Here is a 27,712-nt window from a genome sequence, read left to right as displayed (position 1 = left end):
ATGCACGCCTCGCCCCGCACCCTGGCTGCGCGCTGCCCGCGCTCCCTTCCCCCACCGCTGAGGCCTAGTCTGCCTTTCCCTAGCGCGTCTCTTGAACGACGCTCCCTTGCTGGGATGGACTGAACCATTCGCCACCCCGAAGGGGAGAAAGGCTGCAGCGGCATCTGCGTGGCCGCTCTCGCTTTCCTTGCAGACCCCGTGTGCTCCTTGGCGGGGGCGGCGCCGGGCAGCGGGATGCGGCAGGGAACTGTAGTGAGCTCCCCCCGGTGCCGAGTGGTAGGAGCCGAGGTTGGAAAGGGTGCGCATGCGCACGAGCGCGCGGCAGAGCGACCAGACGTTGAGAGGACGAGGAGGAAGGCGAGAAAATGGCGTCGACGGGTGAGCGGCGGGGCCGGGCCGGGCCGGGCGGCGCTGGGCGGGGGCCGGGCCCGATTCCAGCCCCAGCTCCGGGGGGAGGGCGCCCGGCGGGGGGCTGGGGCGCGGCCCGGCCGGCGCTTCTGGAAGCTTCCCGGGCCGCGTGGGGCGGCGCTGGCCATTGTGTAACGGCCGGCGGCGGGCGGGCCTGCCCGGCCGGGCCGGCAAATGGCGGAGGCGCCGGCGAAGGGCGGGACGGGCGCGTGCTCATGGCGGGCGCTGCGCCGGGGCCCCGCGTGGCTGCGGGCGCGGCGCTTCCTGCCGGGCCGCTGCACCGCCCGCGGGAATCCCGCCCGGCCCTGTCCCGGGAGCGCGCGGCCAGGCCCAGAGCGCGCTGCTGCTCGCGCCCGGCTCCAGCCGGTCCCGGGAGCTGCTGCTGGGAGTAGAATGGGGCCGGGGCCTTCTCACAGGCGCTGAGTCCGTAGCGCTGCCGGGTTTATGCATAAATGTTCTTAGACACACAGACAGTAGCGCACGAAAATCTTACAGCGGCCCTCGGCAGTGCTTATGTACAGGGCTCTGGCTTAACATGAGAGGAATTGCCCTAGAGGGGCAGAGCAAGGAGTGATTACATCAAAATGTTAACATTCAAAGAGCTAGAAATAGTTGTCTTGAATTTTGGGGTGTATAGAAATATTTACAATCGTATTGAAGCAAAAACAGGATCTAAATAACTGTTTTTAACATAATTGCATGATTAAAGATCTTGTGCAAAGCACACATTGAAAACCGCACATCAGCAACTTTTAATCAGCATGTTATGTGGTGGTCATAGAACAAATAAGATTAAGTATTGGTAGTAAAAGTAATGATTTTGAGTGTGTCTATTGAAATGTGTATCAAAATGGAGGAACTGTAGTTTTTGTTTCTACTTGTTAGTCTTGTAATGCATTCCGTCCATCATTGTGTAATGCAAAATGCCTAGGTTTCTTAAGGAGAAATAGTTTTAGCTGCTGCTGCTGCTTAAGATTTCTGTAGTAGAGTGGGAAGGGAAGATGGATGGGGCAGTCACTCTTCCCATTAGCACTCAGTATTTGAAGTTTATTTTAAAATCTGCTTTGGGCATAGGCAGGCAATAACCTGCAGAAATTCTTTGGTAAATATTTACTGAGCCTTATTGTGGATATGGTTAGGGTGAAAAGGTAAGTAGTTTAATATTGGGTCTACAGATATATCATAGACCCCGTGATGAATACACCTGGCTACATTATGGTTTCTTTGTATAGGATAGATGGCAGAGTAACTTTTTCTGGGACCTTTACAAAGCTTGGTACAGACAAAGATGTTTTTACTATTTGGGAGTATCCATCTACATCAAACAAAGGAATTGTGTTGTGATTAAAGACCTGTTACATTATATGGCTGTTGGTTTGATAGCCTTGGTGTTGATACCAGTATTATACTGCATTTCACTTGCCAACAGCCCTCTTATGAAAAGACTCATCAGAAAAGCCTAAAGTTTTGCTCCAGTATGTCTTTGATTTGAACACCCTAATCCTTTCAGTTTATCTTTAAAAATCAGCACAGTGAAGATGTTTAAAATGGAGATTTTTAGAGCTTTAACATTAGAAAACTGAATAAAAATTCATGCTTCTAAAAAAAATTAAAACTGATTTTTATTAAATCTGATTTATTTAAATGTTTAATAAATATTTAAAATTATATTTGAAATTGACCGTTTGTCAGCCTTAATCTATTTAATATTTCAACAAAATAAAAAATGTTAAGCAGTGCAAGTTTAATCTGAATAAAAATGATATGTAAAATAATTGGATCTGCTAGTTCTAAAATTTTGAAGGATGGGGGCAGTCAATCAGATAAGTTCACTCTCTAGTCAGTTTAAATGCAAAATGTTTTAAATTTTTTTTATTAATCTAGCACAAGTTTAAGTGCTGGGTTTGTGCATTCCTGGTTTAATTTTAATTTAATTCAAATGACACTTGACCAATCCAGCAAAAAATTAGTAATCTGATAAATAGTTGTTAGATAATTGCTTACATATGTATAGATGTAATGTATCCTTGTTAGCAAAAAAAAAAAAAAAAAAGCACAACATTAAGGCATTGTCTACACTAGAAAGTTTAAAGCGGGGCCGTGGCAGTACTTTAAGGTGGCAGTGTGGTGGCAGTGTGACCACAGCTCTAAGTAAACCACCTCCACCAGGAGGAGCACTGTTCCCTGGTGTGTGTGTCTGTGTCTGTGTGTGTTCTTCACCAGCTGAGCCAGAATAGTGCAGTAAAGTGCCAGCATAGACTTAGCCTTCATGTAAAAGATGTAGTTACTTGCAAATCTACATATTTTAACATTTACCCATTGGGGAATCAAACGGTCTTTAAGAAAAGTGCAAATGCAAAATATGAATACATTTAATTATTTAAATCATATTTAATTGATGCGGCTCTGCCAGAAAACTTGTAGTACTGAGCAGTTAGATTTATTTTTTTAAATTAACCATTTAATGATTTACTTTCCTCCATGTGTACTCAGTTCTTTTATGGCTGCTTTCTGGCAGGTAATTTTTTTTCCTCTGGAGAAAACCAATGAAGCATTTCTTTGAAGAAAATACAATTGTACACGAGTGTTGCAAAAAATTATAAGTTACAAATAGGTCAAACATCAGGCTTATCAACATTGACAATGTCACTTCAGTTTAAAGTTAAAGCCAAGCTCTTGAAGAGAGGAGCACCTCAAAAGAAAAGAAGGCATTTAAAGGAAAGTTCTTCTAACGCCACCATGAACAGTGGAAAAAAATATTTACTAAAGAAACATGTGTGAGTGAAATTGTCAAAATGATATTTAAAAATGCGCCTATTGTTCTGTTCAGTAAAGGAGCTTGTTTTTCTTCTGGAGCTGCTGCATTAGTGCTATACCATTGCATTGTTGAGTCTCATAAAACAGAAGAGAACTGAACACATAAGTCCCACAGAAATAAGAGCTTTTGAGAAGTTATAAGGAGGGATCCCGGAAATCCATTCGCCATGAGAAAATGTGAAATTTGCATTTTTAAAAAGAATCTTTAGTTTTTACATTTTATGAAAAAAATACAAATATATTTAAGTATAGTGAGCTCAGGGCTACACTTGATAAGCAAAAGTTTGGATAATTCAGAGACCAGGCAAAAAGCGCTAGCCCCAGGCATATGGCTTAGGCTGTCAATGGGATACCTGGATGGCTCTGTGTACATTTTCAGATTATCTGAATTTTTGCTTATCTGATCTGGTCCCAGTCCCAATCAGATCTTATAAACAGGGTTCCACTGTACATTATGGCTTGAGAAACTAACAAAGAGCATCTTATTTTTATCATGGAAAACTAGGATCCCTTTATATTGGGATCTCCTTTGGGATTGCACTTGGATGTGCTGAGACACCACTGAACCTGTTTTCCCTGCCAGGTTGGGCCTCCAGTATCCTGTCTTGAGTCAGATGTGCTAGTATGCTGCAACACACAGAGTCCCGGCCAAGCCCCTCAAAACTGCAGGCCTTAACTGAAGACAGCACAGTGAGATTCCTCTCTCCAGCACTGAGATACCCAGCCCCTCTGGGAGCTTAATCCTAGATAAACCCATCTGCTACGTCTAGATTGGCATGATTTTCCGGAAATGTTGTTTTTAACGGAAAAGTTTTCCATTAAAAGCATTTTCGGAAAAGAGCGTCTAGATTGGCAGGACGCTTTTCCGCAAAAGCACTTTTAGCGGAAAAGCGTCTGTGGCCAATCTAGTCGCACTTTTGTGCAAAAAAAGCCCTGATCGCCATTTTTGCGATCGGGGCTTTTTTGCGGAAAACAAATCTGAGCTGTTTACACTGACCCTTTTGCGCAAAACTTTTGTCGGAACAGGAACAGCATAGTATTTCCGCGAACAGCACTGATTTCTTACAGTAGGAAGTCCGTGCTTTTGTGGAAATTCAAGCAGCCAATGTAGACAGCTGGCAAGTTTTTCCAGAAAAGCAGCCGATTTTCCGGAAAAACTGGCCAGTCTAGACACAGCCATCTTATGCTGCATAGAGGACAGTCCAGGATAAGCTCATGAAATTTGCCCCTTTTCTCAATGTAAAGAGATATACACAGACTCCTTGTCCCTCCAAGTAAGAGTTATTCACACTGGGCTTATTAGTAAACATAACTGATTTATTAAATAAAAAAATGTAGGATTTAAGTGATCATAAGAGAGAGCAAACAAAGCAAAGTAGGTAACTAAGCAAAATAAAACAGAACACGACACGCAGACAAAGCTTAATATGCCAAGGAACTGGTTACTAAGGGTGTGAAATTCCATTTAACTGGTTAAACGTGTGGTGGGGAGAGCCAGGCTGCGCCCACTATGGACAGAGATTGCACCTTCCTGCAGTGGGTCCTGCAGGGCTGGAGCAGTCCCTTGCCCTCAACAGGCAGGAGAGCTGCTCCTGCCCCTACTGGTGAATGGCAAGGCTCAACTGTTATGCTTGACTGTTCACATCCCTACTGGTTACATGTAATATGTCACCCTCATAGTTGTTCTAATATGAAAAGCCTTCCTGAATGGGACCACTCTAGGTTTTACAAACTGCAGAAATCCTTTGTCATCTTGTTTAAACTTTGTCCTTGCTTTCAGTGGAAAAATAACAGCACCCAAGATGGATTCCAGCATCAAGTGACATGGCCACATGTCTTGGTAGAACCCACCATAGCAGCTCTTCCCGGACTTACAGGAAAAATAAGTCTCTTCACAGACCATTTTCCTGAGTATTGGGCCATGAAGTTCCTTGAATACTACTAAGTGTCCTCACTTAGCATGACTACATTAGTAACACAGATTTATACTTCAGCATTAACAAACATGCTGCTGCTTCAGTAGCTGGGTGCCACCTAAGGTGACAGATTAAAATAGGGAAATCCAAGATAGCTGAAGAGGTTTTGCTTTTAAATGAAAATGCTTAATAAGCACCTTTGAAATTGTGGTTTCCAGTTGTTTCTCCTCTTCGAAGCACCTGGAGGAAATTCTGGCAACTACACTCTTGTGTATTTAATTTTATTAGCTGTCTTTGTTAACATTCTTACTCTGAATTCTTTCCTGCAGACTATAGTACCTATAGCCAAGCCGCAGCCCAGCAGGGGTAAGTAACATTTTGTTTTCCATTTGTATTTTCAAAGGGCATGCAATAGTTCTCTCTAGTGCAGATTAGGTATATAGTATTGGATTTCTTAACTCGCCTGTGTGTGTTGCTAAATAAATTAGTCCTTTTTATGTTCTGTTACCAAGAACTAAAATAAAAAGTTTTGAACCCTGAAAGTATCTTGTGCAAAGCATGTATTATGCAATTCAGTAGTGAATATCTGCATTTTAAAATTTCATTACATTCCTTTTATAGCTACAGTGCTTATGCAGCTCAGCCAGCTCAAGGATATGCACAGACAACCCAGGTAAAATATGGGACATTTTCATAACTGCTACTGAGTCACACGTCTACCAGTAACTTAAGCCTGACTTAACCATTCATTAACTATCCAAAGGAAAAGGCTGAGCTTTATTGTGAAAGATGTTGGAAAATGTTCTGATAATGTTTTAAATTGTGTAGAAGACTTCCTTAAAGGGACATCAACTTTCAAATCTGGAACTCTTAAGAATTTCTTAGCCTAAGGATTTTCAGTCTTTTTCTCTGATGCCTCCCTCAACATGAGAGAGAAACTCCAGGGCCTAGTACGGGTATGGGGGCATTGGGCATAAGAGTAGTTTAACTTCAGTTTTGGGTGGCCAAAGGATTTGAGCCACCTGCATTGGACGTGAGATCCAGGGAGACAGCAGGCCACCCAGCCTGTTGCAGGGGGAGGGGTTTGACTCAACCAGAATTTATATCTCAAATGTGGGGGGGCTTAGCTCAAAAAGTTTGAAAACAGCTTAAGGTGCCAGGAGGGAATAGCTAGGACCTGTGTGTGCATAGGGTGGCTATGGGTACAGGGAGGGGGATAGCTGAGGTTGTGTGCAGGCTGCGGGGGGAGCTTAGGGAGTCACTGGGGCTGCGTGTTGGGAGGACTTCGCTGGTCCTGGAGCAGTTTGCCAGCCATGAAGCCTGCAGGAGCAAAAGGGGCTTGGAACTGAGAAGCAGCTTTGGCCTGGGGGACTGGCAGGAAATGAGGAAACGAGACAGTTGTTGCTGCCTGCTTCATAGCACTAAGTGCAGCTGTCCCATGCTGCCCATCTCTAGCTTCTCACCTCCAGCCGGACCAGAGCGGAAGGGGGTGGTGTGGAGCTGTCCCCCTAGATTGCCATTGTGGAGGGCAGTGCCCTCCATGTCCCTAACTCTGCCCATGGACTTAGGGTTTCTGCTCCACAGGGAACACCAGGGGTTGGGGGGCTCCAGTATTCAGCTTTCAGCCCTGGCTTCAGCCACGTGGGTTAGTTGCTGGGGATCTGGGCTTCAGCCCTGCATCGCCCAGGTTCAGCCCTGGGAGGGGTTGCTGGGAATTGGAGTTTCAGCCACATGGTCCCTTAGACACCTTGAAAGGGCTGTGTGGCCACTGACCCTTGCTTGAAAACTGCTCTAAGCCTACCATTATAACTGAGAGAATGAAGAGAAAATAATGTTTGGTGTTTAACAGTTTCCCTGTGTGTGACTCTCTCATTCATCAATGCAGGAGAGAGAAACCTGTTCAGTTAGGGAAATACAATTTGTGAAATTGCAGCAGATGTTGGATAGAATAGGGTGAGGATAGATTTTAGGTACAGGTATCAATCCAGAAACAATTGTTAATGCTTGAAATTGATTAGATTTCAGGTTGATGCCCTTCAGAAGGAAACTGCAATGTTTGGGTTTAAAAAAAAACCCTTAATGATCCAGATTGTTAAAATGATGTGTCTGTCAATATAAATTTCAAATGCATTAAATGTAATGTTTACCCAGTTAACTGATTAGTGGGATTTTACATCCCTAATTTTACCTTGAAGTTAAAGGGTAACTTTAACTGTGAGTAGTCGGAAGACTGATTATTTGGTTGGGTACAGTTATGTGTTTGATTGTTTGCAGGATCAGGAGCTTAATTTCTGATATTTTGTTCTGCCTAAAAGGCAGTGGTTCTCAAACACCATTGCATCACAGCCCCCTTCTGACAACAAACATTACTACACCGCTCCAGGAAGGGGTACTGAAGCCTGCCCGAGTTCTGCTGTGTGAGGGAGTGGGGCTGGGAGTGGTGCACAGGGTTAGAGTCCATGGTGCCTGTAATCTGAGCCTTCACTGTCTAGGGCTCAGCTAGTATTAGACTTAGGGCTTGCCCCAGCTCTGGCGACCCATTAAAACGAGGTCACAACCCACATTTTTAGAACTGCTGCTAGAGGATTTGTAAAATTCTAATAGTTACTCTATCAATAGTGACATTTAAAAACAGCACTTCTAATTTATTTGATTGGACATTTTAATCTAAAAATACAGTAGCTCAAATTAGCTTTACAAAGTCTTAACCTTAATTTAAATCTATTATTAAAACAAAGATAATTTGATATAAATTGCTCCACATTGCTGCCTTTTTACTCAGTGTCACCAAAATTACTGTGTATATGTGTCTCTGTAATAACTAAACTGATCTCAGTGCTTGAATTAAATGTGTATTATCTATGGAGCAGGCCTATGGGCAACAGAGTTACGGAACTTATGGACAGCCCACTGATGTCAGTTACACACAGGCTCAGACAACCGCATCATATGGGCAAACTGCATATGCAACTTCTTATGGGCAGCCTCCAACAGGTAGGAGCCTCAGCACTGTTGCATGACTTTGTTTTATTGGGGAAAGAGCTTTGTTAAAATCTTCTACCTAAATATGAATCTAAACCACTACAGAATGTACTTTGTTTAAAAAAAACCCACAACCCCTCATTGGATCACAGTCCATTTTGGTCAGTTTGTCATCGGATTTTACCAACTGTAAATTTCTTGATTTCAGCTATTTAAATTTGAAATTTCATGTTAGAATTTTAGGGGTCCTGACCTATAAAGGAGCAGTGTGTGTGTGTGTGTGTGTGTGTGTGTGTGTGTGTGTGTGTGAGATGGCGGGGGACGGTGGGGGGGGAAGTTGCAGTATTGCTATGCTTGCTTCTGAAGCATTGCCTTCAGAGCTGGGCAGCTGGAGAGCACTGGCTGCTGGCATGGCACTGCCTTCAGAGCTGAGTGCCCGGTTGTCAGCCATGGCTCTCCAGCTGTCCAGATCTGAAGGGAACACAGAAGTAAGGATGGCAATAGTGCGGAACCCCCCCCACCCCCCAAAAAATAAAAATAACCTAGCAACTTTCCTGCAACTCTCTGTTGGGTCAGGGTCCTCAATTTGATAAATGCTGTTCTCTCCGTGAAATCTTTATAATATAGGGCCCAAGCATTCAACATTTCACAGTCTGTGGCACATATTTAGGGTGTGAATTTGGTAGGACCCTACCCATTGGGAATGCATACTTGGCATCTCGTCTCTTGCTTGAAAATCCAACTGGTTAGTGACTGTTTGCCTGTTCTGATAGTGTACCCTCTACTTTTTGTCTTGTGCTTTCCACAGTAGAAGGGACCAGTACAGGTTTGACTACCCTGCTCACTCTTGCATGGGAAATGCTATTTCATTTTGTCTAAACTTGTGATGTTAACCCTTTAGGTGTTTCATTTGTTTTAGCCCTGATAACATCACATTAAACATACAGTACGATTCAAAATTTGCTAGTATTTAATGCCATTTATAAGTTAGTTGTCTGTATGATGAGTGCCATTCACAAACTCCTGAGTTCCATGGTCTATGGATAAAACTTTACAAGCAATCTAGTGACCGCTGTACCAGGATGTTCCAGGGGTCTATAACCTCACTGTCTTTACTATTTCCTAAAGGGTAAACAGCATGATTAGACATGTTCCGATTGTTCTGACCACCACCGTTGCATGTTCCATGTTGTCTATGGGTTTTCAGTTCAGATATATAGCTAACATCTTCATAATGTGCTGTAAATGACTGTAACTTGTGCTTTATAAACTGGAATCTACTTCACGAAAAAACATTCATATTTAAAAAAAAAAAGATTGTGACTCAGTCGGCAGAGATTTAAAGAGTATATTCTGGTGCATTTGGTTTGAGCCAGGAGTCTGTGCTAAAATGTAGTCTTTTTTTTACCCGAATGAAATTCTGGCTACAGTTTTGTGTGGCTCATTCTTTATGAAAAATAACACTAACATTCTAATGGAAAGGAAACTTCCTAAAGGTTCCCTACAGATATCTAGGGTATAACAGGTGGGGCTTCTATTAGTATCTGGGCATAGATTGTGGGTGATGGGAGAAGCCTTACAATGGAAAATGTGGAGAAAAAATTACACCATAACATATTTAATTGCTGAAACAAAATACAGGACTATGTAGCACTTTAAAGACTAACAAGATGGTTTATTAGATGATGAGCTTTCTTGGGCCTGACCTACTTCGTCAGATCAAATAGTGGAAGAAAATTGTCACAACCATATATACCAAAGGATACAATTAAAAAAATGAACACATATGAAAAGGACAAATCAAATTTCAGAACAGAAGGGGGATTTTGGGGGGGAGGGGGGAGAAGGTAAATGTCTTTGAGCTAATGATATTAGAGGTGATAATTGGGGAAGCTATCTGGGTAAGATAACTAGATTCTTTGTTCAAACTCAGGTGTAAAGTGTCGAATTTACCCATTACAAAGATAGCTTCCCCAATTATCACCTCTAATATTATTAGCTCACAAACATTTACCCCCCCCCCCATCCCCCTTCTGTTCTGAAATTTGATTTGTCCTTTTCATGTGTGTTCATTTTTTTAATTGTATCCTTTGGTATATATGGTTGTGACAATTTTCTTCCACTATTTGATCTGACGAAGTGGGTCTGGCCCACGAAAGCTCATCATCTAATAAACCATCTTGTTAGTCTTTAAAGTGCTACATAGTCCTGTATTTTGTTTCAGCTACACCAGACTAACACGGCTACATTTCTATCAATATTTAATTGCGTAATTCTTCACCATTTTTGAGTGAGGAAGGGTTTCTTTTGAGAGTAATCTTATGTCTTGAAGAATAAGTACAGGATTGCTTTTATAACTAATGCAGCTTTTAGAGGTGGTTTGTTCTTGGTTCACTGTTTACATTGGGGGGGGGGGCAATTTTTGCAGGGAGCAACTTCATGAATTTTGATACATGGTCATGGGCCATCTTTGGGCCCTGGAAGGGGCAGGGCTGTACTACAGAGTATAAGAGTATGTCTGTGAAAGCGACACTCTGAGTGACAGACTTTGCGACACAGATTGAGCGTGTGTGGCACAGAAGCTAGCAGTGTGTGTCGTGCAGAGATGAGAGAGCATGGCAGTGTGTGTGTGTCCATGACCTAGGCACTGCCTCCTCTCCCACCCCCTGATACAGAGGAAGCAAGGGGGTGAGAAATGCGTGTAGTTGATAGAATTAACTGATAAGCCTAGACAATCAGTTAATCATGTAGTCAACTACACATTGACATCCCTAATGACAATGACATATCAAAAAGTAGACATAATTTGACTTTGATATGTTGCTTTGTCGAAATATTTTCCTTTAAGTTAGTAGAATGTACTTGTTCAGTATAGTAATTAAATGAACCAGAAAAAGGAGTAAACAGTGAACTGGCAAGGTTTGCAGCTGATACTAAATTGCTTAAGATAGTTAAGTCTAAAGCAGATTGAAGCATTACAAAAGGATCTCAGAACTGGGTGACTGGACAACAAAATGGCAGATGTAATTCAGTGTTGATAAATGCAAAGTAATGCACACTGGAAGACATCCCTATTGTATATTCAAAATCCTGGCTCATGGGAGTCTAAATCAGCTCAAGAAAGAGATCTTGGAGTCATTATGGATAATTCTCTAAAAACATCTGCTTAATGTGCACCAGCAGTCAAAAAAGTTAACAGTGCTAGAAGCCACCAGGAAGGTGATAAATAATAAAGTCTACATCATAATGCCACTGTATAAATCCTGGTACCTCCACTCTGGATGCATGCAGTTTGATTGCTCCATTTCAAAAAAAATCTGTAACTAGAATTGGAGAAGGTATGAGAACGTATTATTAGGGACCTGGAACAATTTCCATGTGAGGAGAGATTAAAAAGACTGAACTTCAACTTGGAAAAGAGACATCTGAGGGGCAATATGGGAGAAGTTTATAAAATCATGAATGGTGTGGAGGGTGTATAAGGCAGTGCTATTCACCCCTTCGCGTAACTCAAGAATCAAGGTCACTCATTGAAATTAGTAGGTAGCAAGTTTAAAGCACACACAAAGAAATACTTCTCCATGCAACTCTGTCAACCTGGAGATGTTGTCAAGACCAAAAGTGTAACTGCATTAAAGAGTTAGATGAGGTCATATAAGAGAGGTCCATCAGTGGCTATTAGCCGGAATGGTCAGGGATGGAACTATGTGCTCTGGATGTCCTAAGCCTCTGGCTGCCTCATGCTGGAACTGGATGACAGGGGATGGATCACTCGATAATTGCCCTGTTCTGTTCATTCCCTCTGAAGCACCAGGCATTGGCCACTGTTGGAAGACAGGATACTGGGCTAGATGGACCTTTGGTCTGCCCCAGTATGGCCGTTCTTATGTAAGTGCAAAATGACGTTCTTTACAGTTCAAGAATTACTAATGATTTCAATTTAATGGTAACCAGTAAAAATAGTCTTAAAAGATAGCTTTATGCCTTTTTTTTGTGTGCTGTATTAAGGTCTAATATGGGCATGGCTTAGCTAAGAGCTCCTGTAATTAATTACTTGTTTTTGTTTTGTTGGGTTTTTTTAACTTTAGAAATGACATGGTCTCTGACTCATCCCTGTTTTGGCATACTTTCTATAGGTCCTCACCTGTAGTCTGTTTTTTATTAGTTCTTGAACTTGAACTTAAATAGTTGTAAACAACTAATCTTTAGTCTGACTAAAAGGAACTCCCCTTGGTCAGTCAGCTTTTGTTATCAGTCTCGTCATCATTTCTCTAGCTGTAGTTGGACCTGGAAGACTAGACTGGAATTTCTAATATTAAAGCAAAACCACTGTTTGGGGGAAACACGTTTCCAGGCCTTCATATGCTGTGAAGAATCAGAAAAGGGGCATAAGTCAATTTTTTGTTCTCAGGTTACTTATGTTGCATGGTAAAAGTAAAATCAGTAACATTTGTAACTTCTGGGTAAGACTGGAGAAGAGTAAAAATAGTCTGAAATATGGACTTTAGAATGACTTTGTCTGACCAGGCTTTTGTTTTGTTTTAGGTTATACCACCCCGACTGCCCCCCCAGCTTATAGTCAGCCTGTCCAGGGCTACGGTACAGCGGCCTATGATACTACCACCCCCACAGTTACTACGACCCAGGCTTCTTATGCAGCACAGTCTGCTTATGGCACCCAGCCTGCCTACCCAACGTATGGGCAGCAGCCAGCAACATCTGCACCTGCAAGGTAATACACACGCTTTCGTTGTTTGTCGCCTTATCTCTTTTTGCTCTCCTGTTGATGAGGGACGGGGGGGGCTCTTGATAGGTCCAAGAACACCACCAAATGTGTTTGGGCTTACTCTCTTCCTTTGTTTTCACATTTTTAATTGCAGCTTTGCTGCTGCCTGGGGAAAGTGTGTACATGACTTCCTCCCTCTGCCATTAGACAGGGTGCCAGCAAGGTTACCAAGCAGTTGCCGAACACAGGACATTCAACTGACCTATGAAACAGTGCAGCTGATTGTAGATGCAGTGCTAATACTGTCAGATTGGAAATAGTGGGAAATTAGCTCTTGTCTTTGTTATGGGTTACTTAAAGCAATAGTGTTGCATTGCAAGTCTTTTGGGAATGGCTGTACACGTGTGACATGATACAAAATGCCTTCAGCGTGTTCGACCCCTCTTGAGACTAGGCCTCTTAGTTTCATTTTTATGGTCAGCAAATGTAAGATTTTTTTTTTTAACTAAAAAGAGATTTTAGAACAGTTCTCTCTAAATCAGATTGAATATTAAATAAAACAAGCTGATGTCATCAAGTTGCAAAGCTGCTCACCAGCTTTGTGGTAGCAGTTAACAGGCATAGTGGGGAAAAAAACTTAACCCCACACGTAGTGCATGCTATTACTGAATTAATTGGTGCTAGAATGTGATCTGTCTGGGGCCACAAGGAAATTGGTCTTATTCTAAACTATGTGCTTTAGATTCGAGATTGCACCTGATGTAAGGTACATACAATTTTGCCACAACTTATATTTATTTTATTGTTAAGGAGGTAGCCTATGATTTCTCTAGTAGTGGGAGAATGTATCAATTGCCAGGCAGAGTGTAAAATGCCTCGAATTTAACTAAAGAATTCTGTCTGCTGTCATAGTGATGAAACTGACACTAATTTGAAGTTAAAAAGCATGGGACTGCCTACTGGCAACTTTAGGTCATAAATTCCACAAATTTTGTCTGTACTTTGGATTATCATTGCTTGTTGCAAGGAGAATTGGGGCAGAGGGATGTTGGTACCAGATGACTTTTCATTGCTGAACTTTGCTTTTAGACCCCAGGATAGCAGCAAGCCAGCGGAGACCAGCCAACCTCAGTCGAGTACCACAGGCTACAGCCAGCCCAGCTTAGGATATGGACAAAGTAACTACAGTTATCCTCAGGTGCCTGGAAGTTACCCTATGCAGCCTGTCACTGCTCCTCCATCCTACCCTCCAACCAGGTAATTCTTCTGGAAAATCAGGGTTAGCAAAGGGTAGTTCTGGAGCATTTAACTTTGTTTGCTTGGATAAAAGCACTGTTGCCTTTTTTAAAGGGACTTTGCTACTGTATGAAGACTTTAAGCATTTGTTCTTTATATCTTTGCTTGCCATAATTGCAGATTATTGCAAATATTAGCGATAAGCAAGCTTACTTGTATCTAACCAGTCTTCTGTTCACTGCAGGGTGAAAGATTGTGGGTTGTGATTAAATACGCTCTAATCAAAGGATAGATATTCATAATCAGGCTCGCCGAATGGTGGCGAACCCTGCTCACCAGCCACGCGGTTCTGCGCTCTGCACATGGGCAGATCACTCTGCGCCAGCTCTTCCAGGGTGTAATCTGCTCGCCACGGGCGAGTAGATTACGTTGTTTGTCGAGCCCTGGTCATAATAACAAAAGGAGGCAAAATTGCATTTAACTCACTCTTTAATTAAACTTTGGGTCCTAGAGAGAGGATGTGTTTCAGGCTCCTAGGATCCCTTTTCACTGTTAACTTGTAAAAATGCTTTTGTCCAGAGGATGAATCTCGGATGAGTCGTTAACCCTGAAATGTAGGACAGACAGGTGTTGCTTTTGACAGTCTCAAAGATGTCTGAAAAGCCTACACATGCCAAGCAGAGATACTTTATCTTGTTGAAAATGAAGTGAATTAGATTGCTCTTGATTGATAAGAAATAATATTAACAAGCCATATTTGCCAGCTGGTATTTCATAGCCTTGAGTGGCTTTGAAATGCTAGACTGGCAGATATCCGTCATTCACTGCATCTGTTCATTTGCAAGGGTTCTGTGCAAGGCTCCAAGAAGGGCAGATTTCCCACTTGGAAAATAGCGATGATTTCCGTGGTATAGTTCTCTCTTCTGAGCTAAGAACTGGCTCACGCTCTTTTTGCTTTTAGCAACCTAGCTGGCTGCTTTTTCTTTTCTCTATGCCTGCAGATCTGCCTCTCTAGGATGACCTCACATTTGTGTTAATACAGATTCTGACTTGCAGTACTGTCTAGTTGGATGCCACTGCAGCCTAATGCATGTTTCCAGAGGGCTTGATTTCTCTTCCATCTAGAAACACATTTTAATTCTTGTCTTTCAGCTATTCCTCTACACAGCCAAGTAGTTACGATCAGAGCAGTTACTCTCAGCAGAGCACCTATGGGCAGCCAAGCACGTATGGGCAACAGACTAGCTACGGCCAGCAAAGCAGCTATAGCCAGCAGCCACCTACTAGTTATCCTCCCCCGACTGGATCCTACAGCCAGGCCCCAAGCCAATACAGCCAGCAGAGCAGCAGCTACGGCCAGCAGAGTGAGTTTGCCTGATGTAGCTCACCTGAAGAGGAGAGCTGTAAAGGTGGTTCTGTCTCGCCATGTTCGTCAGATAAGACACACTAGTAAATCTCTGGAGGAGGCTTTGCACTCATTTTACAGTGGCGTGGTTTCCAGCCAGCAGGCCGTGTGTCTGCCGATAGTTCTGCAGGCTTTTCTACTGGTGGGAGGGTATTTTAAGTTTGATACAAATTAAGTGCTATGCACCCTGCTTTCAGTAGTGTCGTTGTGGTAAGATCCATGCCAAACAGCTAGTGCGCGCTCACCCTGCTACAACTCTGTTCCTGAGGGCATTCTGAACCAAACAGTTACATATTCTGCACACAGCATTTTAAGCTTCTGGGATATTTTGCAAGAGTTATTGGAAATATGGAGGCTCCAGCATGGCAGTGGGGAGCACAGGCCACCAGCTGCCCAGAGGTGGGAGATCACTGTGCAGCTCTTCTCTCCTCTCCCCCTCACCCCTCTTCCTGGCAAGACATGGACTCAGAGGTGTGGCTGCACTCAGCTCTGACACAGCGCAAAGACTCTGGGCCTGCCCCTCCCTACCAGCTGTGGGGAGACAGGCTGAGCAAGATGGGATCCAGGTGTGAGCTGAGTGTTCTGCATGGGGCAGTTTGGGTGCAGTGCTGATGGCACTCTGGGGTGAAGGTGACTGGAGCTCAGCAGGGATGGTCTGTTTGGGAGGGGTTTAGAACTCAGCAAGGGGTCTGGGTGTGGGGAGCTCAGTTGGAGGGACTCGGGGCGGGGATTCAGGTGCAGCTGGTTGGGGGTCCGTGGGCTGGAGATGCAGATGTGGGGAGCTCATAGGTATAGTCCAGGTGCAGGGGGAGTGAAGCTCGTGGGGGAGGGGTTTTTGATTGTAGGGGGCTGAAGCTCCGTAGGAGAGTCTGGCTGGGTGTGAGGAAGTCTGGATGCACTGGGGGCTTAGACGGATGGGAGAGCAGCAGAGATCCCTCTGCCTGTAGTTGAGGAGCAGTGGGTGCAGAAAGTGTGGGGTGTGGGGGGAGTAGTTTGCAGAACTTCCTGCAGCTAAGAAATATGGCTGTGGGCCACCCATCCCCAGAAGCCATGTGGGAGAAGTAGCAGTTCCATCCTCCCCTGCCTAGCTGGGACTAGCAGCTGAGCACAGCACAGGGTAGGAGCCACCAGCTGGGTCTTTCCTCAGTCCCACCTCTTGCCCCGCAGTGATTCACCTTTCTGTGGGGTGCCCTGGGCACCTGAAACAGGCTTCTGTGGAGAGTTGCATGGCTGCTCTTATGGCTTCCCTTTGCCTCCCTGTCCAGTCATTTTTCTGCATAAGAGCAGTTGGGATTGGTCCTGCCTAGAGCAGGGGGCTGGACTTGATGACCTCCTGAGGTCTCTTCCAGCTCTGTGGTTCTATGAAATCTGCCAGGAGCGTACGTTTTGTGCACGTGCAGCGATGCAGCATTCTCCCAAGAGTAAAGCTTGTGGTACTGAAGGCAGGTGCAGAGGAGTAATTGGAACAGGCACCTCAGACTTAATATTTACACTCTTGCCTCTCCTCAGGTTCATTTCGCCAGGACCATCCCAGTAACATGGGTGGATATGGACAGGAATCCGGAGGCTTTTCTGGCCCAGGAGAAAGCCGGAGCATGAGTGGCCCTGATAGCCGGGGAAGGGGAAGAGGAGGATTTGAACGCGGAGGCATGAGCAGAGGTGGGCGGGGAGGAGGACGCGGTGGAATGGGGTAAGAGCAAATCTTTTCTCCTTTTACCTTAATCTGTTTTACCCATAGGATTTGAAATGGAAGGAGGGGCTGAAAGATGACATTTCAAAGCACACTTCCATGGCGCATATTTATTAATAGCAAGGTTGTTTCTAGTCCATGGAAATATCCTCCTAGGGGAAGTAGGGGCAGGACCTATTTTTTTTCCTGCATTTTGTTGGGCTTGGGGGAATTAAGGGTTTTGTGAAATGCAGAACTTTCAGCTCCCTTCATGGTTATTCAGAGGAGAAACCCTCTGTGGGATTTACCAGTAACATTGGATAGAACACACACAAACCTTCCGGAAGACCCAGGGGTCACTTTCTTTGCCTCACTGTTGGGTCTTCGCATTCAGGTATGTACATGGCAAAAGCCTGTCGTCTGCTTTTATACAGTGTTTCCCCTCAGCCTCTGTTTGCGTCAAAGTAGCACTTGGAGCTACTGTCTTAAGTCGATGTATGGGTTAGTTGAGTGTTGAAGCCACAGCTCTAGGTGGCTTGGTTGGAGTGTGAAGAAAAGCCCCAAGAACGCCCAAAGATCTGACTTGACTTCCAGGACTGCTCCCCATTGGAGCTTTCAGGTGGTCTAAATCAGTTTGGCCATTTTAACTGATGGCATAATCTGGTTTAGTAAACCTATTTGTTCAGATCAGTCGTTTCTAGTGCCCTGTCTCTGGTGTCTGTTGTAATAAAGGTGAGGATGGTGGACTAGCTATCACGGCTAACATAAGGAAGGGTTAGCTTTGTGTGTGTTCCATCCCTATGAAACTGAGTTTAAAGCTATGCAGAATGTTTCATTCATACAGATTAAAAATACCCAGACTGGAGCAGGACAATCTCAGTCAAATGTTACCCCATATAATTTGTATGATTGGGTGAGTGAACCAGCAGCCTTCCGTAAACGTGCAGCATTTATTAATGCCCTATTTTAGAACCCCATTGCACCTAGAAATTGAAGAAGTTATTCTCTCATTCTGCATAGCTCAGCTAAAATGAATCCAAATGGCTTGAAATCTTTATTGGAGAAATACTACTACCTAGAACTTTAAAATATAAAAGCAACACATTTTCACACGGAAAAATGTTACTGATTTCATAAACTGGCTTGAGTGGAACAGGGTTCCAGTGTTCTGTATAAAGATTTCACCCATGATGTATTTATTTCTAATGTTTTTAAAGTAGATGTAGACACTTGAAATTACTATCATCACGTCTTAAAACTTCTAGCCATTTTGGTGCTGTTTGCTGCAAAAGATTCACAATTTTTTTTTCTCCAATTTCATACTTGTAATCAAAGAATAAATTACTTCTGTAGTGATCCAGCTGACTAGTCTATAAAAGAGGCCGCCTGCTTTTTGGATGTAGTTTTTCTGTTGTCCATAGAAAAGGTGGCCTTCCCATGAAGCAATAGGTTGAACACCAAGGGGGCAGGGTAGGGGAACTCGGCCCTTTTATCATGGTGTGGTGATGGATTTCAGTGTCTTCGGCAGGTAAGGAGCTCAATGTTATTAACATGCCCTTTTTCATTGACTCAATTATTTTATATTTTCATTGGCTGTTAAACATGGAAACTTTTTAACATGCTTTGTCGCATTTATATGCTACAGGTTACAAAGTGAGAGCCTTGTATACACTTCAATACTTAAAAAGTACCCGTACTCAGTACTCAGCCGGCAGCATAATGAAAAGTGGGACTAGACACGGTGTCCATATGGAGAGGAAAAATATACATAGAATATTTTTAACCAAATGTATTCATTGTATAAATGGAATCCTTCTGTAACTTTGGTAACTGCATACTGGTATAATACTTTAGAATTGTGTAACATTAAAAAGTGTAAACGTATGTGTTGAAAACGAGAGACATTACATATATGGTGTGTACTTTTAAGAAAAAAAGGAAGCAAAGCTGCATGCAACAGCTTGGAATTGTGTATTTAAAACTTTTTTAGCTATTAAAGGTGCAATACTTGCTAGTGAATAGATGGCTCTCTCCCTCCTCTCTCCCACCATCCAAACAACGTTCCCCCACTGCATAAAACCCTTTTCAGGTGGCATTTTCCTAATTAACCCAGCACTTGAAAGCAATTGAGAACTAAACAGCCTAGTCTTGCTTTTGTAATAGCGAAAGGCTGTGATTTTTGCATTGGCACACGTCGAACTCTTAATTTCTGGTTTGTGTCCACAAAGCTGCACCCCCAGGCCTTTGAGCCCTGATTCTGTAAGCTCTCCTTTCACAGAGACTGTTAAATCCAGTAGTGACCTAAATGTATGGCTTTATACTAAGGTTTTAGTGGAAATGTCATCTGAATTGTGTTCTAGGTATTGCATATGGTTGTCTCCTGCCTCTTTGTAACTGTTAATGTTAAGGGTCCAGGAACTCGGTTGCTCTCCTGCTGCAAGAGGCTGAGGGTGCACCTTTATGTACACACACAGGGGAGGGAGTTGACCTGTAGGTGACTTATCTTTTTTTTTTTTTAATCAAACACAATTTGAAACTCTCTAACTGTTTTTGCCAAGTATTGTACTGTTAATACCAAGAGAAGTAATGAAAGGGTACCGCAGCAAAAGTGGTGTGTAAGACCAGACAAGCAAGGTTGTGCGTAAAGGAAGCTTGAGCAAGCTGCCCTGAAGAAAGGCATAGTGCCGAGATGAGATGAGACAGACAGACAGATGCATTGTTTGGAGATGTTTAGCCAGTGCCATTCTTCCCAGGGAGCCCCAGAGGCTCCGAGCGGTACTGGCTTTTTAAAGGGAAAGGCCTTCATTTCTTCGTTTATCCCCCCAGCAGCGCTGGAGAGCGAGGTGGCTTCAATAAGCCTGGTGGTAAGTTTTTGAGCATTACAATGGATAGTGTTAAAAAAATCAAGTCCGTTTTTAGAAAAAATATAATTTGTATTAGTTTCATAAGTGGTTAAAAATGAGATACAAGAAGCCGTAACGGGTACTGCCGGCAATGCCTAGGGGTATACGGTTAACCTATGGTTACAAAACAAAGGGTAACTTGGAGTATTGAGAAGCTACTTTTGTAATTTGGGGAGAATAAATTTAATTTTGTTTGGATTTAATAAATAAAAAAGTAACTTTTCTGATAAATATACACTGATTGGCCCAATACAGCTAAACAAGTGTTATAATGGTTTAAAAGGCTGCTAAAAGTAGCAAACTGATTTTTTAAAAACATGTAAAAAGGGTGCATTGCTGACATGCGTGCAATGAAGGTCAATCTGAGTTAACCAACACCATCATATGGTGGTTATAAGTAGATAGATTTGTGTGTGTCGAGGGTTCAGCCTGCAAGACGTGCACTAACAACATGTTCTGTGATTTCCCCCCTGGCTGGCAGGACCCATGGAAGAAGGACCAGATCTTGATTTAGGTAATTTTGAACACTTTTCAGAATATCACCTGGGCACGCTGAAAAGGACTCCTCACTGGTTCTTCCTGCATGCATGAAGGCAGATATTCACATGCGGCTTTCTTTCTTCCCTGCCTGTTTAAAGGGCTCAGGGGCATTCACCTGCTGTATTCAGTGTCCGATTCACTCTTCTGCTTTCTTGATTAATCAGCTAGTTGGGCTGGCTGATTTAAATGGAGCAAACATTCACTTAGACGCTTATCCATCTCTTCAGGAAAGGGGAGGGTATTTATGCAGCATGTCCATGGCTCTTCAGCTAGAACAGACATCTAGCTACCAGCGGTATTGGAATAACTTACCCGACAGGCGCTTTTCTCTTTCCTTTCTCCCCTCTGCCGAGAGCTTGTGAGCGGTGGGTTTTTCCTTTTTTAGCCCTGTACAGTTGTGAATTTTGCATATCTTTAGTGGTTTCCCAGGATCAGCTTGTTGTGACTGATAACAAAAGGCAATATAATTGCACTAAAGACATTAAATGTTATGTGCACCTGCAATTGAATACCTGCTGTTACCCAGATGTTGGTGTCAAATGATTCCCCAAAAAGACTTCCACCCGGTGTTGGCTGTTTTCTTGTGGCACCTGAATGGTATACACTAGGCATGGCAAGAGGCTGACCAACATTCCCTTGTGTTAGGAAATAAATCAGCTGATTATTTACAGCCGATGAGCTTTTTGCTGAGTGGGCAGGATGGCTCTTCCTTACATATAAAGATGATGCCACTGAATCCTGCATTGTGACTAGATTTTCATCTGGCATGTCCATAAGTATGTAATTGTTTACCCTATGAGGTAGCAATCCATTTAGGAGATTGCCACTAAGGTTGAGCAGACCAAACTGAATCCTGTTCTTCATGATCTCTTGTGATCACTTGGTATAATGACACTTTTGTGAATTTGATCTCCTTAGGCCCGCCTGTAGACCCAGATGATGACTCAGACAACAGTTCAGTTTATGTACAGGGGCTGAGTGACAATGTGACCCCAGAGGAGCTGGCAGACTTCTTCAAACAATGTGGTGTTATCAAGGTGGGTGACAATGTGGGTATGCATGGGAAATACAATGGAGGTAGAGCTGCTATAAGGTGAGGGCATAACTGGTTGGTTCCCAGAGAGTAATCAGTTGTTCATGGTCAAGCTGGGAGGACCTGTCAGGTGGGGCCCTCCCGGAATCAGGTCTGGGTTTGGCTCTGCGGTGTCTTCGCCAGTGATGTGGAACGGCGTAGATAGTACACTTGTCAAGTTTGCAGGCAGTACCGAGCACGGAGGGTTTGGAAGACAGGAGAAATGGTCTGACATTTAATAATGGCAAAACAAAGTACTCCACTTTACTCACACAGTGGGAAATGACTACCCAGGAACGAGTATTAAGGGAAGGGATCTGAGGGTCACAGTAGCCCATAAGCGACATGAATCGACAGTGTAATGTTGCCCACCAAAAAGTGAACATCGTTCTGGGATGTACAGATTGCACCTCTCTCTAACCCTAACCCTCCCTCAGGACCTGACCGGTGCCGAGCCAGAGAATTTGCCAACCCCAGGAGCTCAGTATTGCCTGGCAGCATTACCAACACTTCCACCGCTTACTCGGCTCTTTACAATTTGTTGGGCTCTTAGAAGACTTGGGCTTAAATTAGAGCTAAATAGCAGCACAGAACACTGAAAGCCGGGATTGGTGGCTGGAAACTAAACTAGATGGGGCCACGGGAAACTTGGTCTCATCCATGATAAGTGGACATCCGGCTAATTACAGTCATGCCGGACCATGGATGTTGCTGGACTAGAGAGGTTCCACCTCTATTAGCAGTAGTGTTTAGTTGGCGGAGAGAAGACCAAAGGATTCTCTTTGATCTCTGAGGCTAGGACAAGAAGCAGTGGGCTTAAATGGCAACAAGGGAGGGTTGGGTTGGACGTTAGGAAACGCCTCCTGCTGGTGGCTAAACGCTGGAATACATTGCCTGGGGAGGGGGAGGGCTCTCCAATTGGAATTAAGAACAGATTAGACACATGCCCCTGAGGGATGGGTTGGGTAATACGGAGTCCTGCCAGGAGTTCAGATGACTCCTCGAGGTCCCTGCCAAAGCTCTCATTCTACACAAGGCTGCGGAAGTGTGGGGCAATAGCTGTCTCCCCAGCTAGTAGCGTAGGATGGAAGTAGAGCGCCGATCCTCAGCCGTGTCCAGTCTGAGACATCCCTGCTCAGGGTTCATGTTCTAGTGGTGTGGTCCCAACCTGGCTGGCTGAGAACCCCTGAAATAACCTCCCCCATAACATCTATATTTACAGTAGCTGTGCCCCCTAGGTGGAATGCGAGGATTTAGGCACATCCTTTGACAGGGCTTGGGGGTCTGTGGGATTGAACGGTTGTACCTGTCATTGAAATGAAAGCTGTGACCTCTGACTCAGGAATTGGGGATGATTTTAAGAGGAGTGGAGAAGGCTGTGTTGGGAATCTTTCTTTACAGTTCGTTTGGATTAGCACACTGCAGTTTGAAGTGTGATTTTTGTTCTCCTGCTAGATGAACAAGAGGACTGGGCAGCCTATGATAAACTTCTATCTTGACAAAGAAACTGGAAAGCCAAAAGGAGATGCCACCGTGTTCTTTGATGACCCATCTACTGCCAAAGCAGCTATAGAGTGGTTTGATGGTAAGTGACCATCTGATTAGCATAGTTGTGGCTGGGATTTATTTCATAGCTAAATATTTGGCTAATTCAAAGGCTGAAGAAGTGGGTGTCTGTCCTCCACACAGCAGGTGATAGACACACACATGGTAAAGCAGATCTGACCTGGGAATCTTTCTGGTTTTAGTCAAACCGGACCAGAGAAGTCAACTCCCCAGTGCGCTAACTTCCAGCTAGTGTGGGCAGCTCTGCTCAGTGGCAGGCTCCCTGTCCTGTAGGCCCCCTCCGTGAGATGTAAGCAAGCCGCCCCATCTGTGTTTTTTCTAGGAAAAGATTTCCAGGGGAGCAAACTCAAAGTTTCTCTCACTCGGAAGAAGGCGCCAATGAACAGCATGAGGGGCGGGATGCCCCCGCGTGAATCCCGTGGGCTGCCTCCCCCACTGCGTGGAGGTAATGTTGGCCGCTGCCTGTTGAACGCGTTGTGCAGAGCACCAAGCGACAGCCCCTCTTGTGGAGGTGACAGTGCCTGCACTGGGATTAACCAGCTTCTTCCTTTCAGGCCCGGGAGGTCCTGGCGGTTCTGGCGGTCCCATGGGCCGCATGGGCGGCAGAGGTGGAGATAGGGGAGGCTTCCCCCCCAGAGGACCGCGGGGTTCTAGAGGAAACCCTTCTGGAGGGAATGTCCAGCACCGTGCTGGAGACTGGCAGTGCCCCAACCCGTGAGTGTTCGCATTGACCTCGGTGCTGCTCTGGTTGCCTCTGTGCCCCCTGCAGGCCGACGCTGTCCTCCTTGCACAGCTGCATCCTGCGAATACTCGCGCCACCGAGGCGCTGGGGACTTGTCGGTTAGGAAATGTCGACTAAGCTGTTGAGTGGACTGTAGCCGAGAGCTTGGACTAAGCACTGATGCATTAGCAATTGCACTTGGTCCTTGCCAGTTTAACACCTCTTCCACGTCAGCAATAGCAGTGCCATGATGCTACTGCTGGACAGATGCACAAACCAGCCCCTGCCCCAAAGAGGAGCAGGCTGGAGCAGCCGCATCATTTGGAGTCATGATACATTGCCTTGCCTATGTGCTGGCAAGGCAGAGCGTGCTGCCCAGTAGTGTGGGGCAAATATAACTAGTCTTCCCTCAACCCCTGAAGTGGAGAAATATGGGCTGGTTGACTTGGTATCAGAATTGAGACTAAACCCTGACACTTGTCTCCCATTCTGTACTAGGACCAGCCTGCCCCCAGGCAGCCATTCACAGTAGAGCTCTTGAGTCTTGTCGCAGTCGGCTCTAACACTTTGTCTTCCCTTGTCGTTTGGTCTAGGGGGTGTGGAAACCAGAACTTTGCCTGGAGAACAGAGTGCAATCAGTGCAAGGCTCCCAAACCAGAAGGCTTTCTGCCACCCCCCTTCCCACCTCCGGGTATGTCCGTGGGAAGGCTTTGGAAGCAGAGCTCAGGTTTTGCACAGCGCATGGGAATGTGTGGTTGACTGTCCTTGCTGTGTTCTCAGGGAGGGACTGACTGCGAGGAGGGAGATGCCTGGGTAAAGACCCTCTTGGAGGCAGCAGTTTGTGGGACTGCTCTGCCTGAGGCGACTTGCCCATATTTCTGTGACTCTTCTTTCCTCGTGTGTATGGGCAGCAATCCAGTCTCCTCGGGGCAGGTCTGCACGCTTGCATTGCTCGGCGGCGGGCGTAGGGGTGGTGTTGGGCGCACTGAGCATGCGAAGCGCAGTGCGCACTGACACTCGCCTGCTGACATAGCTTCTCCTTCTCCAAGAGGTGGAGTAATCATGCTACTGAGCCAATGCTTTTTATCTGCATAGCCAGCTACTGTAGCCCCACCCTACAATAGTGTCACTTGGGGACCCCTCAATCAGCCATCTGCCTCAGCTTCCCCAGTAGATTTCAGGCTGCATCTACACTATAGCAGGAAATCGGCTTAAGCTCTGCAACTCCAGCCACGTTACTCATGTAGCTGGAGTCGACTGGGGGGGGAGGGGGGCTACAGTGCAGTTCTCCCATTGACATCCCTTACTTTCCTCATCCAGGGTAGGGTAACACAGGTTGATGGGAGAGAGATCTGTGGTGGATTTTCTGGGCCTTAACTAGACCCGCTAAATCAGCCGCCAGTGGATTGATCTCAGTGTCGATCCGGGCTGTACTGTAGATGTAGCTTCAGAGTTCCCCACAATTTTCAGTGGAACTTCTCTGGAGATCTGTAATTCGTGCAGTGTGGCTGTCTTTAGCCCAGAAGTGGCCTGATGCTGCTTCCTGAGCATCTGTGCTTTGTTCCTTCAGCCTTGGCAGAATTGCCAGTATGCGTGTTTTTGAAACAGGCCAGCAGTATTGGACAGAGTGCCTAGTAGGTTTCCTGCCCTGTGCTTGGGCTGACTGCCCTCTGGATGGTTCTGCTGCCCAGCCGTGAGCTGCTCTCTGCCTCAGAGTTGCGTGCACACATCTTTTACTGCTAGGGGACGTTTGTGATGGTTTAATGTGAAAGGACCTGGAAGTCTGTATAGAGCAGGCAAGTTTTCACCTTCGAGCCTAGGTTGCAAATGTTCATGGTGATGTTTTTCTTTACCAGGCGGAGAACGCGGCAGAGGTGGCCCTGGGGGTATGAGAGGAGGAAGGGGAGGCCTCATGGATCGTGGTGGCCCTGGTGGAATGTTCAGAGGAGGACGTGGTGGAGACAGAGGTGGATTTAGAGGAGGCCGGGGTATGGATCGAGGTGGATTTGGAGGAGGACGACGAGGAGGACCTGGGGGCCCACCAGGACCTCTTATGGAGCAAATGGGAGGCAGAGGTGGCAGGCGTGGAGGACCAGGAAAAATGGACAAGTATGTAGGAGAGCAAATGAAGGAACCTGGCAACAAGATAGGACAGAGGTCCCCAAACTGTGGGGTCTGCCCCCGGGGAGACAGGGAGGAATGTTTGGGGGAATGCTGCTGGGGCCCAGACCAGAGTGCTACCCAGCTGTGCACAGGGCCTGGCTGCCAGCCTCGGCTCTGCTCCCATCCGCACCTATGTCCCCAGCCTCAGCTGCCTGATCTTTGTCTGCAGAGTTTTTTAGGTTGGACATTGGGAAAAACTTCCTACCTGTCTGGGTGGTTAAGCGCTGGAATACATTGCCTGGGGAGGCTGTGGAATCTCCATCTCTGCAAATACTGAAGAGCAGATGGACACACACCTGTCTGGGGTGGTCTAGCTGGTGGCTGGGCCTGCCGTGAGGGCAGGGGACTGGACTTGATGACCTCTCGAGGTCCCTTCCAGTTCTAGTGTTCCTGGATTCTGCCCCTCCAGCCCCAGCTTGGGGGAGAGGTAAAAAATTTGGGGATCACTGGGCTATGATGATTTAACTTCCGATAGATTTTTGGGGTGGAGGCAGGGAATGAAATAAGATCTGCTGTGATCAAAGGCAAGTGGAGGAAGAAAGCTTAGAAAATCAGTAACTCTTGATCAGAAAGCTGATGCGGACAGGAACAAACAATGAATTAAAAAATGGTGACACTGTCCTCTTGGGCTAGGAGTGTGCATAAAATCATAGACGTCTCGGGCTGGAAGGGACCTCGAGCGTATCTAGTCCAACCCCCTGCGCTGATGCAAGACCAAATAAACTTAGACATCCCCGACAGGTGTCCTAATCTGTTCTTAAAAACCTCCAGTGGTGGGGATTGGAAGTCTGAGTTTGGGAGTGCTTGAGTTAGTGTTCCCCGATCCCTACCCTAAATCTTTCCATGCTGAGATAAACCTCCTTACCCTGCCTTCAGCAGAAATGGAGAACAAGTGACCACAGACTTTATAACATCCCTTTACCAGACCTGAAAAATGTCCCCTCAGCCTTTTTCCCCCAAAGACTGAACTGTCCCTCATCACGTGTTCTAAACCTTTTATTATTTTCCTCTTCAGTCTAACAGCACAGCAAGGTTGTGGGAGTGTCCCGTGAGCTATAATCAAACAAGCTTTTTCCTTTGTGTAGGGGTGAACATCGTCAGGAGCGGAGAGACCGGCCCTACTAGAGGCAGAAACCTTCAAAGCTGCATTTACTACCAGATTTATTTTTTAAACCAGAAAATGTTTTAAATTTATAATTCCATATTTATAATGTTGGCCACAACATTATGATTACTCCTTGTCTGTACTTTAGTATTTTTCACCATTTGTGGAGAAACATTAAAACCGAGTTAAATGGTAGTGTGCGAGTTATTTTTTTCCTTTTAAACAAAATGGTTGTTTAACTAAAACTAAACCAATGAGAAACCATTGTTGTGAGCATGCTCAGTATCATTGTTTGCAAACCCAGGAGGAGGAGAACTAATTGTAACACTGTTAATGGTTGTGATGTTTTTTTAAAATAAAATTCCAAATGTTTATAAACTTAACACTTCTCAGCTTCTATTGGACAGCACTCTGGATACTCCACCTGTAGTCGGCATCACAAACTCCAGCTCTGTGGGCTCTGCAGAAGAGGCAGTGAGTTTC

The 27,712-nt window shown here is 45.0% G+C and overlaps 1 protein-coding gene across 3 annotated transcripts; it reads left to right on the top strand.

Moving 5' to 3' along the window:
• Positions 1 to 251: 251 nt before the first annotated feature.
• On the top strand, positions 252 to 27,424 carry EWSR1 (EWS RNA binding protein 1). Of its 3 annotated transcripts, none has more exons than XM_006110381.5 (17): positions 253 to 378; positions 5,471 to 5,507; positions 5,763 to 5,814; positions 8,012 to 8,135; positions 12,669 to 12,855; positions 13,939 to 14,106; positions 15,238 to 15,449; positions 17,000 to 17,180; positions 19,989 to 20,023; positions 20,544 to 20,576; positions 21,521 to 21,639; positions 23,130 to 23,259; positions 23,563 to 23,685; positions 23,795 to 23,954; positions 24,555 to 24,652; positions 25,818 to 26,070; positions 27,210 to 27,424. In XM_006110381.5, the coding sequence occupies exons 1-17, from the start codon at positions 366 to 368 to the stop codon at positions 27,247 to 27,249; spliced, it is 1,965 nt and encodes a 654-aa protein (XP_006110443.1). In that variant the 5' UTR covers positions 253 to 365; the 3' UTR covers positions 27,250 to 27,424. The 3 variants fall into 3 exon arrangements, with proteins under 3 accessions (XP_006110446.1, XP_006110443.1, XP_006110442.1); XM_006110380.5 differs by having other exon boundaries at positions 19,986 to 20,023; XM_006110384.5 differs by lacking the exons at positions 19,989 to 20,023; positions 20,544 to 20,576; positions 21,521 to 21,639; ... (4 more) ...; positions 25,818 to 26,070; positions 27,210 to 27,424 and adding an exon at positions 18,805 to 19,675 and having other exon boundaries at positions 252 to 378.
• The last annotated feature ends 288 nt before the right edge of the window (positions 27,425 to 27,712 follow it).

This window comes from Pelodiscus sinensis, chromosome Z (genome assembly GCF_052426305.1).
Source record: "Pelodiscus sinensis isolate ZL-2025 chromosome Z, ASM5242630v1, whole genome shotgun sequence".
In the NCBI taxonomy this organism is placed as follows: domain Eukaryota; kingdom Metazoa; phylum Chordata; order Testudines; family Trionychidae; genus Pelodiscus; species Pelodiscus sinensis.
The sequence above is the reverse complement of the archived record's forward strand: the minus strand, read 5'-3'. Positions and strand labels throughout refer to the sequence as shown.

What these genes read in the sequence shown, in the direction of transcription:
- EWSR1 (XM_006110380.5), top strand. An exon ending in AGCTATAGAGTGGTTTGATG is followed by an intron (nt 23,260 to 23,562) that starts GTAAGTGACCAT and finishes TGTTTTTTCTAG; the next exon opens with GAAAAGATTTCCAGGGGAGC. An exon ending in GACTGGCAGTGCCCCAACCC is followed by an intron (nt 23,955 to 24,554) that starts GTGAGTGTTCGC and finishes CGTTTGGTCTAG; the next exon opens with GGGGTGTGGAAACCAGAACT.